The sequence below is a fragment of the Corvus cornix genome, chromosome 22, assembly GCF_000738735.6.
Source record: "Corvus cornix cornix isolate S_Up_H32 chromosome 22, ASM73873v5, whole genome shotgun sequence".
Taxonomy (NCBI): Eukaryota; Metazoa; Chordata; class Aves; order Passeriformes; family Corvidae; genus Corvus; species Corvus cornix.
The window spans coordinates 2,351,651-2,367,722 of record NC_046351.1 but is presented as its reverse complement, the minus strand read 5'-3'; the positions used below and the strand labels follow the sequence as shown (position 1 = coordinate 2,367,722).

The 16,072-nt window shown below is 53.3% G+C and overlaps 3 protein-coding genes across 3 annotated transcripts in view; 2 read left to right on the top strand and 1 right to left on the bottom strand.

The window, feature by feature from the left end:
- Positions 1 to 5,620, top strand: part of LOC104694830 (neurofilament light) — a 23,194-nt gene extending 17,574 nt beyond the window's left edge. The window contains exon 5 of the mRNA XM_039564365.1: positions 5,042 to 5,620. Coding sequence (XP_039420299.1) covers positions 5,042 to 5,238 — 197 coding nt within the window. The 3' untranslated portion in view covers positions 5,239 to 5,620. The remainder of the gene's footprint in view (positions 1 to 5,041) is intronic.
- On the top strand, positions 837 to 4,322 carry NEFL (neurofilament light). The gene is given in 5 exon segments (XM_039564367.1): positions 837 to 965; positions 967 to 1,013; positions 1,015 to 1,927; positions 3,078 to 3,202; positions 3,983 to 4,322. Coding segments are annotated over 5 exon segments (1,500 nt in total). The 5' UTR covers positions 837 to 875; the 3' UTR covers positions 4,308 to 4,322.
- Positions 5,621 to 10,885: 5,265 nt separating the features above from the next.
- LOC120411179 (neurofilament medium polypeptide-like) lies at positions 10,886 to 15,830 on the bottom strand. Its single transcript, XM_039564456.1, is given in 5 exon segments — positions 10,886 to 12,621; positions 12,623 to 12,718; positions 12,720 to 12,831; positions 14,216 to 14,340; positions 14,727 to 15,830. Coding segments are annotated over 5 exon segments (2,535 nt in total). The 5' UTR covers positions 15,789 to 15,830; the 3' UTR covers positions 10,886 to 11,481.
- Positions 15,831 to 16,072: the final 242 nt, after the last annotated feature.

Sequence of the window (16,072 nt, the reverse complement as noted above, 5' to 3'; positions counted from 1 at the left end):
GGTGGCACTGGATGGCTTTAAGGTGTCCCTCCAACTCGATTCCATGATTCCATGATCCTAAGTTACCTGGTTATTAGGGACCACTTGTAACAAAGGACATGGTGAGGGTGCAAGGACTCGCAGAGCACTCATGCCTTGTGAAAACTGCAAACTGAAGGAAAAAAAAAATATCCTATTTACACGTGTCCTGGGGGTTCTGAGGTGCAGCCAGGGCTGGGTATTCCCCAACCTCACCGAGGGGACCTCAGCCACAGCCTGGGGTTTGCAGCACATCCCCGAGGCTTCTGCCAGGGCAGCTGTGGGGAAGCAGAGGGAAGTGTTCAACACAGCCTGGGCGGGTTGGGGGCTGCACCTAGACCTGAGGGGAGCTGGATCTGAAAGGGCCAGAGGTGGGCCGGAGGGACGCTGAGAGATGCCGCAGGCAGGTCCGAGGCTGTGCCCCAGGAGGGCCGAGACAGGGCTGAGACGGTGAAGCGGGGCCGAGCCGGGGCCGTTCCAGAGCGGGCCGGCCACAGCCCCCACTGCATCCCTTCAGCGCTGTGATGCCCGGAGCTGTCCAGGCATCCCTTCATTGCTGTGATGCCCGGAGCTGTCCAGGCATCCCTTCATTGCTGTGATGCCCAGAGCTGTCCAGGCATCCCTTCACCGCTGTGATGCCCGGCACCATCGCGGTGACGTCCGGCCCGTGCCGCTCAGGCCATCACAGCAGTGAGGGAATGCCTGGACAGCTCCGGGCGTCACCTCACCGCGGCGATGCCGCCGCGCCGCGCCCCGCCCCGTCCCGCCCGGAGGCCGCTCCGCCCGCCCTCCCCGCGCATAAATATCGGGGTGCGGGCGGCGCCCGCCGCAGAGCAGTCGCCGGAGCTCCCGCAACCATGAGCTCGTACGGCTACGACCCGTTCTTCCCGTCCTACAAGCGGCGCTACGCGGAGAGCCCGCGCATCCATGTGTCGGTGGCGCAGCGGCGGCGGCTTCGGCTCGGCGCGCTCCGCGTACTCCAGCCTGTCCGCGCCCCGTGTCCTCCGTGTCCGTGCGCCGCAGCTACGCCACCTCCAGCGCCTCGGGCTCGCTGCTGCACTCGGTGGACAGCCTGGACCTGAGCCAGGTGGCCGCCATCAGCAACGACCTCAAGTCCATCCGCAGCCAGGAGCGAGCGCAGCTGCAGGACCTCAACGACCGCTTCGCCTGCTTCATCGAGCGCGTCCACGAGCTGGAGCAGCAGAACAAGGTGCTGGAGGCCGAGCTGCTGGTGCTGCGGCAGAAGCACGCCGAGCCCTCCCGCTTCCGCGCGCTGTACGAGCAGGAGATCCGCGAGCTGCGCTTGGCCGCGGAGGAGGCGACGAGCGAGAAGCAGGCGCTGCAGGGCGAGCGGGAGAGCCTGGAGGAGACGCTGCGCGGGCTCCAGGCGCGCTACGAGGAGGAGGTGCTGAGCCGCGAGGACGCGGAGGCGCGGCTGCTCGAGGTGCGCAAGGGCGCGGACGAGGCGGCGCTGGCGCGGGCGGAGCTGGAGAAGCGCGTGGACAGCCTGCTGGACGAGCTGGCCTTCCTCAAGAAGGTGCACGAGGAGGAGCTGGCCGAGCTGCAGGCGCAGATCCAGTACGCGCACCTGTCCGTGGAGATGGACGTGTCGGCCAAGCCCGACCTGTCGGCCGCGCTGCGCGACATCCGCGCGCAGTACGAGAAGCTGGCGGCGCGCAACATGCAGAACGCCGAGGAGTGGTTCCGCAGCCGCTTCACCGTGCTCAGCGAGAGCGCGGCCAAGAACACGGACGCCGTGCGCGCCGCCAAGGACGAGGTGTCCGAGAGCCGCCGCCTGCTCAAGGCCAAGACGCTGGAGATCGAGGCCACCCGCGGCATGAACGAGGCGCTGGAGAAGCAGCTGCAGGAGCTGGAAGAGAAGCAGAGCGCGGATATCTCCGCGCTGCAGGTGAGGGGTGGGGGCTGGAAGGGTCCCTGCAGAGGAGGAGGGTGGGGGTCTCGCAGGTGAAGGGATGATGGGGTTTGAAGGGTTCTGCAGGGGAGGGGATGGTGGGGTTTGAAGGGTTCTGCAGGGGAGGGGATGGTGGGGTTTGCAGGGTCCCGCAGGTGAAGGGATGATGGGGTTTGAAGGGCTCTGCAGGTGCCAGGGGTCGGGGTTTGCAGGCTCCGCAGGTGAAGGGATGTTAGGGTTTGAAGAGTTCTGAAGGTGAAGGGTTTGGGGATTTGTGGGGTCCCTGCCTGTGAGGGGGATAAAGATGTGCAGGTTCCCTGGCGGTGAGGGCGTTCAGGGTTTTCTGGGCTCTGCAGTTGAAGGGATGGATGTTGGGGTTTGAGGGGTTCTGCAGGTGAGGGGATCAGGGTTTGCTGGGCTCTGCGGGTGAGGGGAGTTGGGGTCTGCAGAGCCTCACAGATGAGGGGATCAGGGTTTGCAGGGAGAGGTTGTTGGCAGCATCACTCCTGGTTTGTGCTGTGCCTGTGTTGCAGGTAAGGCATCCTAAAATGCCAGTGCAAAATAACACGGAGCTGTAAAGCAGGATGTGGTGTGGAAATACAGACCCCAATCAGGATCTGAATTACCAAAATCATCCCAGAGATGGGGACACTCTGGTATTGCTTCTCTGAAGTGTGAGGTGTTACAAAATCATAACGCAGAACGCCCTGATAAAGCACAAATTCATGTGTCCATGTACTGATACAGCCTGAACTGTTCTGCACCAAAAAATCATGGAATCACTGAATATCCCGAGCTGGAAGGGACCTGCAAGGATCATCAGTGGATATCCCGAAGCTAAAATTAGAAAAAGCACACAGAGGCCAAATTCAAAATGAAACAACACACAAATTTTGTGGATGCTTTGGCACTTGGGTACCAGAAAATTTGGCTCTGTGTGTCAAATAGGGCTGGAATAATGTGCTGTAGAAAACCTGCCAGGCAAGGTGTTAAATGAGGCTTTTTGGCTGAGGGTGGAGTGGGAGCTGTGCAGTTTCTGTCTGCCAGAGCAAGATTAAGTGAAAAGGATTGGAGAAATTCCTTGTGATTATTGCTAGACTTGGGAGAAATGGGAGTTTTATGCTGTCAATATTGTTCCATCCAACAGGATACAATCAACAAATTGGAGAACGAGCTGAGAACCACAAAGAGTGAGATGGCTCGGTACTTGAAGGAATATCAGGACCTGCTCAATGTGAAAATGGCCCTGGACATCGAAATTGCAGCCTATAGGTATGGTGGGGGATGTTTTAATGAGCCAGAACTCAGAGCAGTTCCCATTCTCTTCAGGAGAATTCAGGTTATTGATCATTCCCCCAGCAAAAATCTTCATAGATTTGTGGCAGAGTTTAATCAGCTCCTCTCTATGTGCACACAGAATTTTTAGCGTGGCAACAAATGATCTCAGTTCTCCATCCTGACAGATAAAAATACCTGTTCTGTACTTGGGGGAGAGATTTTGTATCAGTGGAATTCCTCAATAAAAATGGTTCATTTTCAAAATGGGAAATCCCTCAAGTGCCCTCAAGAACGGGGTTTGTTTCTGACTTGCAAATCTACAAATTAAATATTTCCCAGCAGAATTGTTGCTAAATACTGTGGCGTTTTGTCCCAGATACTGAGAGATTCCGATGCTGGAGCAGAATTTCTGTGGAAGCCACAAGGGGGAATACTGAGAGAGCAGCTCCAAACGTTGTCTGACATCTCAGCAGCAAATTGTTACAGCTGTGCCGGTCTGTGCGAGCTGCAGGGTGGCAAAATACACCTCTAGCTTCACCTGCTAGAGGAACCTGGTTCTAGAGGGGTTTTCCTGTTCCTTCCAACAAGGAAAATTATTAATTCACCTGCAATAGACACATCTGAAAGAGATTATTCCAAGAAAATAGGGTAGCACTGGCACATGGTGCAAAACCAGCCCTTAATTAACAACCAGATATCTCCGGGGCTTGTGATGCTGGATCCTGCTGCAGCACAACCAATTCCTTTCTCTTTGCTTTTGTTTTTCCCTGCTAGGAAACTGCTGGAAGGGGAAGAGACCCGGCTCAGCTTCACCAGTGTCGGCAGCATCACCAGTGGCTACAGCCAGAGTGCCCCCACCTTCGGCAGGTCCGCCTACAGCGGCCTCCAGTCCAGCTCCTACCTGATGACCACTCGCTCCTTCCCCACCTACTACTCCAGCCACGTCCAGGAGGAGCAGATTGAAATCGAGGAAACCATCGAGGCTGCCAAAGCAGGAGAAGCCAAGGCAGCTCCTGCAGAAGAGGGTGAGGAGGAAGAGAAAGAGGAAGGCGAGGAGGAAGCGGGAGAAGAGGCTGAAGAAGAGGAGGAAGGTACTTAGAGTTACTTCTAAATCCCTTTCTTTCGTATTTCATGAAATATATTAGTCCCTGTTCATATGGGATAAACCCCAGAAATCCCAATGATTAAATCTAATGATTAAAACTCTTTCCTTTTCTACTTCCATGAGCCAAAGGATGGTGGGATTAAGCGCATGGAATTCAAGCAGGGAAGTCTGAATATTGAATGCAAGATCAGGTGAAATGTTCAATCAGGCTGATGATAGGTTTCCAAAACCCTCAATGATAATGTTCAGGTGGCAGCAAGCAGCATTTAGTTATGAGGGATATCCTCAAAAAGAAGGACCAAGGACATCCTGAGCTGAATATGAATTCCCAGAGAGCAGCCCAGACAATGGGAACATCAGCTGACGTCTGGGGCTGGAATTACTGGGTTCAGTGCACGGCAGTGTCACATCTCTGCAGTGCACTGGTGGCCGTGGAACTATGAGGGGTTCGTTAGTGTAAAGTTTAATTATAGGGAAATTACAGCCAAAGAGCCAATCAGAGAGCAGTGACAGATTCTCAAGTCTTTGCTTTAAGCAGTGAGTCCAGAAATGAGATTTTTCACAGCCACGATTTGTTTTTATCAAGTGTTTCAGTCCCCCTGAATCCAGGATAAATCGGTTGTGCAGTTTTGCTGTAGCTGGCTGCCAGAATGTGTGGGGTTGAGGGAGGATCCCACTGAACTGGGATCAGGAATTGGACCCGATGTGAAATACCTTTCTGTCCTTCAAAGGTGCTAAGGAGGAATCAGAAGAAGCCAAAGAGGGTGAGGAAGAGGAAGGAGAAGGAGAAGGGGAAGAAACAGCAGCAGAAGAAGGGGAGGAGTCCCAGGAAGCTGCTGAGGAAGCTGCTGAGGAGGAGAAGGAGGAGAAGGAAGAGAAGGAAGCAGCAGGAAAGGAAGAGAGCGAAGGCAAGAAGAAGGCTTGATCCAAGGGCAGCTTTCCATCAGAACCAACGGCTGACTGAGCTCCAGCTGCAGTCTCACCTATTTAATTCAGTGACCACTGAGGTTCTAAGTTCATGATTATGATGTTTCTCCCTGTGCAGAGTCTGAGTTTGCTTGCAGAGCACCCAAGGCTTGCTCCCCGAGTGCCGCATGGTTCCACGTATGAGTTCAGGGCTTCTGTCTTCCCTGGGTGACCCAGAACCTTAACATTTAAAATGGGGGGAAAATAAGTGGTGGGAATGAAAGGTTACATTTATCTTGCATTTAAAATAATTATGGAAACGGTGGGTGGGGGAAGTGATGGAGGCTTCATTAAGTACGTGCAATAAAGCAGTCAATAAAGTTCAGAAATGCTTACACGGATTCCTCGTGCGTGTCCTGTGTCCCTGATGCCCCTAAAAGGTTGATAAAGGGGTTTATCACACTCACCCTGTGGATGAGCAGTGGGGAAAATCTCTTGGGGGTGTAAAATTTCACACATTTGACAAAAACACCCTGGGGTGTGCTGGGGGCAGGCATGGGTCTCACGGGCTCGGGGGTGCAACAAGCACGAGCTGCCTCCTAAAAAATGGGAATTTGGCCAAACCAATACAGAGGGGAAATGCAAATGTGGCTGTTCAATGGTGGCAGGAAGTTGCTCAGTGTCTGGTGGGTCAGTGATGGAAGAGCGACTGAGGCTGTAGGTGAGGCTTGGAGCAAACATCTTCAAAAACGACCTTAAAATCAGAACATGATGAGCAGTTAGAGGGATGGATGGTGTGGGGGAAGGAGCTGCCTTTCTCTCCCAGCTGCAGAACTCAACCCTCTCTGGGCTGCAGAGGCTCATCCTGAGAATTTTTCAGGGATTTTTAAAGTTTTGCCTGAGCTAAAAAAGGCACAGAAATGGAGCATCCAACAGCAGCACAGCCTGGTGCTGCCTAAGCACTGTGCTGTGCTCTGAGCCTGTTTAACTTCCACTTGCCTACAGCTGCGACATGAAATTAAACCTTGTAAGGGCAAGCACTGGGCTAATGCTGCAAATTAAACCTGTTTAAATAAACTAAACCCATGGAAATCTGAGTTCAAATAGGCATTAATGGCTGCCTTAAGCTTTACAGACAGATGTGGCTGGATGAATTTCTGCACAGGATTTTGGGGTAGCTTTTCATTTTTTGCACTGGGGATGTGGTATCGGTTCTCCTCAACAGCTTTGTTCAGAGAGAAAGGAAATCTCTTTTTCTATACGAATTTTAGGAGTGTTCCAAAAGCATCTCCCTTTTCAGTGTTTAAAGGGTGATAAAAGAGCTTGTGCTGGCTGAAGTAAGCACTTAAAATTATTATTTTCTTTCCCACTCCCAAGAAAAGCAGCAGGAGAAAGAAAAGGAAGCTTGGTCAAGCCATTTGGAAAAGCAGTAATTCCAGTAACTCAGGGAGTTCAGTATCATTCCCCAATTTTTTTCCCTACTTTCCTGGGAGTTTGATGCTTTTGAGAACCAGAAGGAAAAGAGGTAAAATGATTTTCACTTCCTTCAACAACACCTCTTAAATACTTCTTTTTCCATTTCCCTCCTGCTTTATTTTCCTCCCTGTTTTTATCAGAGCTGTTGTTACAAAGCAGATCTCATTTTCCCTCTCCAGGCCAGTGGTGGGGGGAATTGGGGGAACTCGCAGTGCTCTTTACGGAGTGCTTTTACAGCTGCTGGGGGGATGGAGGGGACCTGCTCCCCCTGGGGTGTGATGCCTCCAGCTCCCCCAGCAGACTGCCGGGGCTGCTGCTCGGAGATAAGGAGCAGGAGCTGCTTCTCAGAAACCAGAGCTGGTTCTCAGAAACTCCCCTGAGTGCTGCAGCAGGAAGTGATGCCTGCACTCAGCTGGGAGAGAGGGGCTGCCCCTGAGGAGAAAAAACCTGTTCCAGCCCTGGGCAGAGCCCATCAGGACCATCAAAGCCAGAGCAGAGCTGGGCAGCTCGGCTGGAGAGAGCATTGCCAAGGGAAGGAGGGACAGGACAGGGGGAACAGCTTCAAACTGACAGGGAGGAGGTTTAGATGGGATATTGGGAAGGAATTCTTTATTCAGAGGACCTTGAGGGGCTGGGATGGAATTCCAGAGCAGCTGTGGCTGCCCTTGGATCCCCTGGAAGTGCCCAAGGCCAGGCTGGAGGGGCTTGGAGCAGCCTGGGAGAGTGGGAGGTGTCCCTGCCCATGGCAGGGGTGGCACTGGATGGGCTTTAAGGTCCCTTCCCACCCAAACCATTCCATGACAAATTAAATCCTGCCTTTCTCCAGCACTCTTGAGCTCCTTTTAACTCTTCAAAACCCCATTTACTTCCTCTTCCATGACTTTTCCTTGCTGACAAACTCCTCCTTCCCTCAGCCCTTGCACCCGTCTCTGTTCTGGAAAGCAAAGCTCCTGTGCAGCCAGGGCTGCTCCAGAGCAGCACATCCAGAGCTCCAGCAGCTCTCCCCTCTCTCCTGCTGCCGTTCCCAGGCTGCTCCCTGCCCCTCTGTTCTTTTTATTGCATTGCAGCTCCGCCCGGGCTCTGTGAGTCAGCCCCAGCAGGAGCTGCAGCAGGGCTGACTCTGCAGTGACCGCCCGGGCTGGGCCCCAGTCCTGCCCCGCTGCCCAAACTGGTGGGAGGGAGGCTGGGCTGGATCTGTGTGTTCCCAGCTGCTCCCAGGGCTGTGGGATGGATCCTGCTGCCAGCACTCGCTTTACCTTGGAAAATCCAGGCGCTGGCTTTGACGCAATGCAGTAAGAGCTGGCAGAGGGAGGCTCAGGAGAAACTTTCCCCCGAGTTGCAGCTGCAAGAAAAGCCAGGAGTGTCCTGGGGGTTTTTTTCCTGCTCTTTGGGTCTGGTTCAGGCTGAGGTCTCATCCCAGGGAACACCCAGGGAGGTGCTGGGTGCTTTCCCTGAGATGCACACACACCCCCTCCCCTCCCCTCAGCACGGGGAGCACCTGTACAGAACATCCCGAGTCCAGAAATTCACCTTCTAGTAACTAAATAATTAACAGCTCATCATTTGCTGCCCTCCCAGATTAGCTAAGGATACTTTAATCCTGAAAAAAAAAGCAGGAATAGAGCCCACATGTGAACAGGGAGCACACAAACCCTGATGACTGGAGAAAATTCTGGTGCCTGACTCAGCTCCCTGGCAAATGCAACCTGTTTGTGTTTTTGTAACGCTGCCCAGTTTGTTCCCACCTGGAATTTGTTCTGGATGCTGAAGAATATCTGTGGCACCTCCACAACCCAGCATAGTAGGAAGATCCTGGTTTAGAGCCCTCCAGCTCCTGAAGCCACGGTGGTCTTGGTATCCCACCAAGATGCACAAATTCTCACTGTCAATTCCTTTAATTAGTGTTTTTCCCTTCATGGATTTTTTTTATTGTTTAATGAACTTCTCTGTCTGAAAATAATTATTCCCTTCGCTGGTTCTGTGCAGTCTGGAGGAGTAATTGGTGCAGAACAGGCAAATAACATCCATTTATGCCTCTCTGCCCGGGAATTGTGCTCTCCTTTGAAACTGATTGCAGATGTTCAGTAGACAAAACCCTCTTGGCACCATGAAATATTAATCAGTTCTTACAGTTTTTATAAACATTTAGAAAATTTGTTAACCACTTGCTTGTTCCTCTTAGGATTTGCTGGGAACATCTGCAGTGGGAAATGGGCTAAATTCACAAATTTGGTGTGTGGGGGGGGGGGATACAGTTCTGGGTAATAACTAAAAGCTGTGGCACATTTTGGGTGAGAAAAGGAGGAAAATGAGGATGTTGTGGAACACATCATACCAAGGGCTTGTTTGCCTCCCAAAACCATACAGGGAATGGATGTACCCCGGGCAGAGGGGTTGGTGCAAACCCCTCATCTCAGGAACTGCAATCGTTGGATTGCCGGAGTGCAAACCAACACAAATGATGATTTTGGGGTCCCTGGAGCTGTGTCCTACCAGGCCTGAAGAGAAAGCAGCTGGAAAAGAAGCCCAGCATGAGAAATAGCCAGGCTGGGATCCCACCTGCACACGTTAAATGTTCCTGAGTCTCCTGCTGACACCAACATTTAATCCACCGTGCAAGGTGACCCTTCCTCTCCCTGCTGAATATTCCCAACCTTCCACTCCAAGGGGTGGATTTTGCAGTTTGGGATATTTTAGTGACTCCTAGAACTTAACTGAAAGCGTACAAACATAATCTCGTGTTAATTGGGGTTGAGCCATGGTGTTCTCTTGGAAATTTTGTTTAAATCCAAGGGGAAAACGCCTTCAGTGCTCCCAAACCTTTGGTGCAGACACCAAAAATAGGGGAGTGCTTAACTCCTCATTCCTAAAGGTAAAGTTATTTTTGTGTCACACCCACACGTGACTCCAGAGAAGCTGCCATTTAATTTGCTAGCTCTGCTTTAATTAAACATCACTCAGCAGCCGAGCTGGGAGCCCAGATTCCCACCCAGTGCTTTGCTCCACAAAGGCACCCAGATTGGTTTGAAAGCCTTATCTGCTGTGGGCTCCCCGCCACTTCTCCAGTGAGGAACACGCTGGACCCTTCCAATTAAAAACTCCTTGATCTTCAATTACTGGTGGGCTGAAGAATCGAAGGCACATGGAAACCACAGCTTTTGATCAGACCCTCAGTTAGGCAACAGATTTCAGGGCAGTCCACAAGCCTAAATCCAGGCTTTGGAATTATTTGCATTTCTTCGTGAGTTATGGGAGGTGGGGCAGCAGCTGCATTCTTCGCTTTCCTTTTGAAACGGGGAATAAACACGAAATTAATCTTAAAATTAATTCCCACATTGGAGTTGGGGCCTTTATCTTCTTCCCTTTGCTTCATTCCTCTCCATTTATTTTCCAGGTAGAGGAATTTTTGATTCCTCTGGAAGAGGCCACCACTTAGGAGGTCTTGCCATTGAAGATTTAAAAATGTCAAGTTTATAACCCTTTGGCTTTGAGTTTAGAATTTTGTGTTTAGAGGCAGATTGAACCTCTTGATCATTCGAGCCAGAGAATTGATAAGGAGGTTCCCATACAATTAAAGCAAGAGGGGTTAAAATAACCAGAAACCAAGCCCATTTTGAGGACCTTGTTGTGGCTTGGTTGAGTCCCCTAAATGGGTTTTTTGCTCAATTAAATGACAAACTGAAGGTGCCACACCCAGCTGTGGTTCATGCAGCTTCTCTCCCAGAAAAAACCAAGGAATTCTTTGGAAATTGGCTCTCTTTATGTGTGGATGTGGGGTGTAAGGAGGAAAATGATGCTTACAGGAGGTTTTAACACTTTTTGGCTCAGTGCAAGCAGCATTGAGGGCTTAGAGACCTTCCCCTTCCTATGAAAAGCAACTGCAACCCCTCTAAGCACCTCAAGGCCAGCCAGAAGTGCTCAATGGATTCCTCTTTCCTCTAGAAAATATGGGATGCGGCTCTTACTTTCTTAATCCAGCCTTTGGGCTGGTACAGGAAATTTCTCCATCATAGCCAATTCCCAAACCACAGAACACCCCAGGTAGGACGGGACCCCCAAGGACCACCAAAGCCCAGCTCCTAAACGAGGACGCTTAGAAAAAAAACCCTTCAAGCAATTTTCCATCCCCTTTCAGGAGAGAGCATCCAGCCTAGGAAAGGGTTTAAATTGGGACAAATCACCAGAACAAGTCATGTTTTCATATTGACCTTTATTGAGCAAGAACTGCTGTGACTGTTTTACATCAAACAACAAAAGGTTGCGTACTGTGCATGTCAACAAGGTTCTCCCAGGAGCAAAGTCCACCCTAATTGCACCAGTGAGGTAAACATAATTAGTTATAAGTAGCTTTTTTTATTTTTTTTTTTTTTTTAAGGCTAGGAGAGTTCTGGTTCTCATGAATACTCTATTACTGTTTTCAGTTTGGTTTTGGCTCAGTTGGTTCTTTGCATAATACATCTGAACTTGTTCCTCAGATACATCCCTCCAACAGCTCAGGAAATTCAGAAAAGCTTCCTCTGCACATTTCATCTCATGCACTAGTAGTAGTAGTATTTTTTGTAGATCCCCAAGCTCTGTGGAGGGAGTACATCTTGAGCCTGCATGCATTCCCCCCCCCTTCCCTATATTGCACGAAAAAGTAAAATACTGTGTGTCTGGAGCCTCCGTGAGAGAACCCGATCTGCTTTGAAGCCGTCACCCACATGCATTTTGCAGCTGTCTATGGCTTAACCTTTTGCACCGACCCAAGCTCTTGAATTGGTTTGAATTTTAGCTATGGTTGGTTTTATTCGCTCTCTTTAATCTCCTTTACTACGGCGTGTGAAGTGACTTTCTCCACTTTCTTGGTGGACACCAATTTCTCCTCGAAGCTTTCTTCGTGCTCCTCCACCTTCTGAGTGACGGTCACCGACTTCGTGATAAACGTGGTCCCGCTGTCCCCACCCTCCCCTGTGATTTTCTCTACTTTTTTGGTTACCACGATTTTCTCAGCCTTGTCATCCACAGGGCTCACATCGAGGCCGTTGGTCACCACTCCCTTGTCTTCCTCCTCCTTCTCTTTGGATTCCTCCTTTTTCTCCTCCACCTCCCCGTTGATTGCGATGTCCTCTTTCCTGGACTCCTTCTCGGCCTCAGCACTCACTTTTGTTACCTTGGTGACGGTGATGGTCTCCTCCACCACAGCCTTGGCATCCTTGACCGGGGAGGGAGGCTTCTCTGGGGACCGGGGCTTCTCAGGAGTCGCGGGCTTCTCGGGAGTGCGCGGCTTCTCGGGGCTCGCCGGCTTTTCAGGGGAGCGTGCCTTCTCTGGGGTCGCAGCCTTCTCCGGCGTCGCAGCCTTCTCTGGGGTCGCAGCCTTCTCCGGGGTCGCAGCCTTCTCCGGGGTCGCAGCCTTCTCCGGGGAGGTCACCTTTGGCGTGGCAGGCTTCTCTGGAGATGCTGCTTTCTCCTCCTCCTTGGCCGCCTTCTCTGCTTTCTCCACCTTCTGTTCTTTCACTGCTTCCGCGGCTTTTTCTTTCGGGGCGGCCTTGGCCGGCTCTGTTACGGGGGATTTTGGGGGCGATTTTGGGGGCGATTTCGGGGGGGACTTTGCGGGAGGGGTTTTGACCTTCTCTGCCTTTGCTGGTACCTCTTCAGCTTTGCCCTTGGCCTCAGGTTTTTCCTCCTCTTCCTCAGCTTCCTCCTCTTCTTCCTTTTCCTCAATTTCTTCTTTTTCAGAGCCACCTTCTTCTGCGGCGTCAGATTTTGCAGCTTCTTCCTCCTCTGCTTCCTCTTCCTCCTTCTCTTCCTCCTCAGGTGCAGCTTCTTCTGCAGGAGCCTTCTCAGAAACTTCTTCCTCTGCAGCTTCTTCTGCTTTTTCTTCCTCCTGTTCTTCCTGCTGTGCCTTGGCTGCCATTTCTTCTGCAATGGCTGCCAGGGCATCTTCCCATCTCAGACTTTTCATCCTCCACCTTCGTCTCTTCAATGATTTCTTCTACAAACTTGTGCTGGACCTTCAGCTTTGGTGGTTCGATTTTCGTTTTTCTGGATTTTGGTGGATGCTATTGTGACAGATGGTGGTCTGTGTGTGAATATGGGACCAGTAATGCTTCCAGAGAAGGCACTGAATCTTGTCTCTTCACCCTCCAGCAGCTTCCTGAGGGAATCAGGAGGAGAGAAAAAAAAGAAAATGAGCATAAAAAACCAAAATAAGGGGACAGTTGTTGGAATAATTGTGGCTATCCCATCCCTGGAAGTGTCCAAGGCCAGGCTGGACAGGGCGTGGAGCAACTGGGATGGTGGAAGGTGTCCCTGCTTTGGGATGAGCTTTAAGGTCTCTTCCAACCCAAACCATTCCAGGATTCTATCACAGTCCCTGCTGTACTGTTCCCCTGCCAGCAGGACAGAACCAGTTTGCTGTGGAATGTGCTGGAACTGTCCAGTGCCATCCACGGCTCACAGCCCCAGCCCAGCTTTCCTTGAATCCGCTCTTCTACAAAACTCCCATCCAGCAGTTTTTAGCTTGGTTTGCCTGTGGCAGGTGTGACATGTCAGTGATCAGTTAAAATTCATCTTTAATGTCAGAAAGCTCCATTATGGCGTAAATCAGCAGGGATTAGGACAAACTAATTAATTTCATAGGATTCATTACGACTTAGGCAAACAGAATTTGACACAGCCAAGAGACCCAAATCAAATATTGTGTCTGAGGTAATCACAGCTGATTAGAGCACATGTTCTAATTTGGTAATTTGGGCATCCACCTTTTTTTGTGGGAATATGAGAACTGGAGATTTCAGCTGACTTTGGCAGCAGCCAGCTACAGCCCCCGGGGTGTCTGTGTGTCTGAACAACCTCAGGAATTTCAACAGATCTGGAGATGGGGGTGGTTTTTTGTTGTTTTTACTTTTCTTTTATTCAAATGTTTTTCATCTGAGCCTGTGACCCAGAAAAATCAGGAGCTCTCCAGTGAGTTCTGAAGTGATACAGAGGAGACTAAAAAAACCTGCCAGGTGATGGCAACAGCAAGCAACGCTCAGCTCCAGATTACAGCGGGTGCCTCTGAAGGAAAGTTGAGCAAGAAAAGCAAAAGTGTTTGTGACAGGCAGATCAGCACTCGCTGCCTCAAATCATGATCAAGCAAATTCCCTGTCTCTCCCAGGCGATGAAAGGGAGCTCTGGTGACAAGCCCTGCATGCCTGGCATCTGCAAAGCAGACAGGAATTAAAAATAAACTCGTCTTTCGCTGCATCTCCTGCTCGTGCGGCCAAGGACAGAATGCGGCGCGGGAGCCGCCGCACTGAGTCACGCTGTGCCGTGCCCGCGGGGCTTGCTGGCAGCTCTACCACTGATTAGCTGGTCCCTAATGACCTTCTGGGCTCTAACTGGGCTGGCTAATGGTTGCAGTGATTTAGCCAGGCTCTAATTTTACCCGTGTTCACTGCATGCAGATATTTCTTAGCTGTGGTAAAGCCTCCCGAGCCAGCAGCATCCGCAGTGCTATTAATATTCCAGACACGTCTGCAGTGATCCCACTGTACCTGTACGCAGCAATTTCGATGTCCAGGGCCATCTTGACATTGAGGAGGTCCTGGTACTCCCTCAAGTGACGAGCCATTTCCCACTTCGTTCCTCTGAGCTCGTTTTCCAGCTGGTGAATCGTGTCCTGCAAGGGAGACGCAGAAAACCCCTGTGACACGGGCAGGCGCTGCACGCGGGGACAGAGCGGGCACAACTTCTCCGAGGGGACTTTTAGAAACTCTTCCCGCCGCTCGGGGAGGCAGGGCCGGCATCAGAGCAGGACCCACCCGCTCCTACCGCCCTCCGCAGCATCCTCTCCCCGCCTTCCGCATCCCTGCATCCCTCGCTGCGCAGCCGGCACCGGGCACCCCCCGCATCCCTCCCGCCGGAGCGGGCACCGGGCATCTCCCGCACCCCTCCATCTCTCGCCGGGGGCTGGCACCGGGCACCTCCCGCATCCCCCTCCCCAGAGCGGGCACCGGCCATCCCCCCGCCGGGCTCGGGACAGCCCCGCGCCGCCTCCCCGGGTACCTGATACGTGGTGAGGTCGTTATTGTGGCGCTCCTCGATGTCGCTGAGCTGCCTCTCCAGCGACTCCTTGGTGCCGCGCACCGACTCGAGCTCGATGCTCTTGGACTGGAGCTGCCGGCGGTACTCGGCGATCTCCTCCTTGGCGGAGCGGATCGCCTCCTTGTTCTGCTCGGCCGCCTCGGTGAGCTTGGCGTAGCGGCACTTGAACCACTCCTCGGCCTGGTGCATGTTGTGGTCGGACTGGCACTCGAGCTGGGCGCGGATCTCCTTCAGCGCCGTCGTCAGGTCTGTCTTCAGGTAGTCCTTCCTCTCCACCGTGGCGTGGGACGCCTGCAGCTGCGCCAGCAGCTCGGCCACCTCCTCCTCGTGGTTGCCCCTCAGGAAGGCCACCTCGTCCTGCAGCGACTGCACCTTCTTGTCCAGCTCGGCGCGCATCAGCGAGGCCTCCTCCATCTCCTTGCGCAGGGCGCGGATCGTCGCCTCCGTCTCGTCGCGCAGCCGCGCCTCATCCTCGAAGCGCTCCCGCAGGCGCTGGATGTCCTCCTCGATGTGCTCCGAGTCCAGCTGGATCTGCGCCTTCTCGTGGCTCACCTGTTCCAGGGCCCCGCGCAGCTCCCGCAGCTCCTGCTCGTAGGCGTCGCTCAGCTGCGCCCGCCCGGCGTGTTTCTGCCGCAGCGCCGCCAGCTCCGCCTCGATCTCCTTGTTCTGCTGCTCCAGGTAATGCACCTTCTCGATGTAGCCGGCGAAGCGGTCGTTGAGCCCCTGCAGCTGCTCCTTCTCGTTGGAGCGGCTCAGCTTGAGCTCGGCCGCGCCGTTGAGCAGCGAGGACTGGCTCACGTCCAGGCTCTCGGCCGAGCTCAGCACCGTGGAGCCGTAGGTGGCCCGCGGGCCGCCCAGGTTGGGGCGCTTGTAGGACGAGGACACGGTGCTGCCCGAGCCCCGAGACCACGACTGCGAGCGGAAGCCGCTGGACGGGGACGCGCTGGCGCGGCTGTAGGTAGCCCGGGTCTCGGTCACCCGGCGGTACGAGGGGTTGCCCAGGGGCTCCATGGTGTAGCTCATGGTGGGGCGCTGGGGGCGGCGGTGCGGGGCTGCTCCGGCCGCCGCCGCCCCTTTTATAGCCCCGCCGGGCGGCTGCGGGGCGGCCCCGCACACGTGTGCGGGGGGCGGCTCCCCCCGGCCCGGCCCCGGCCCGCCCCGCGCCCCGCCCCGGCTCCCCCTTCCTTCCCTTGCCGTCCCTCGCCTCGTCCCGGCTGCCCCTGCCCGGCCCCTGACGCCTCCCCGGTGCCCCTTCCCCACTCCCCGCTGCTGCCCCTGTTCCCTGCCCCCTCCTCTCCCTTCTCCTC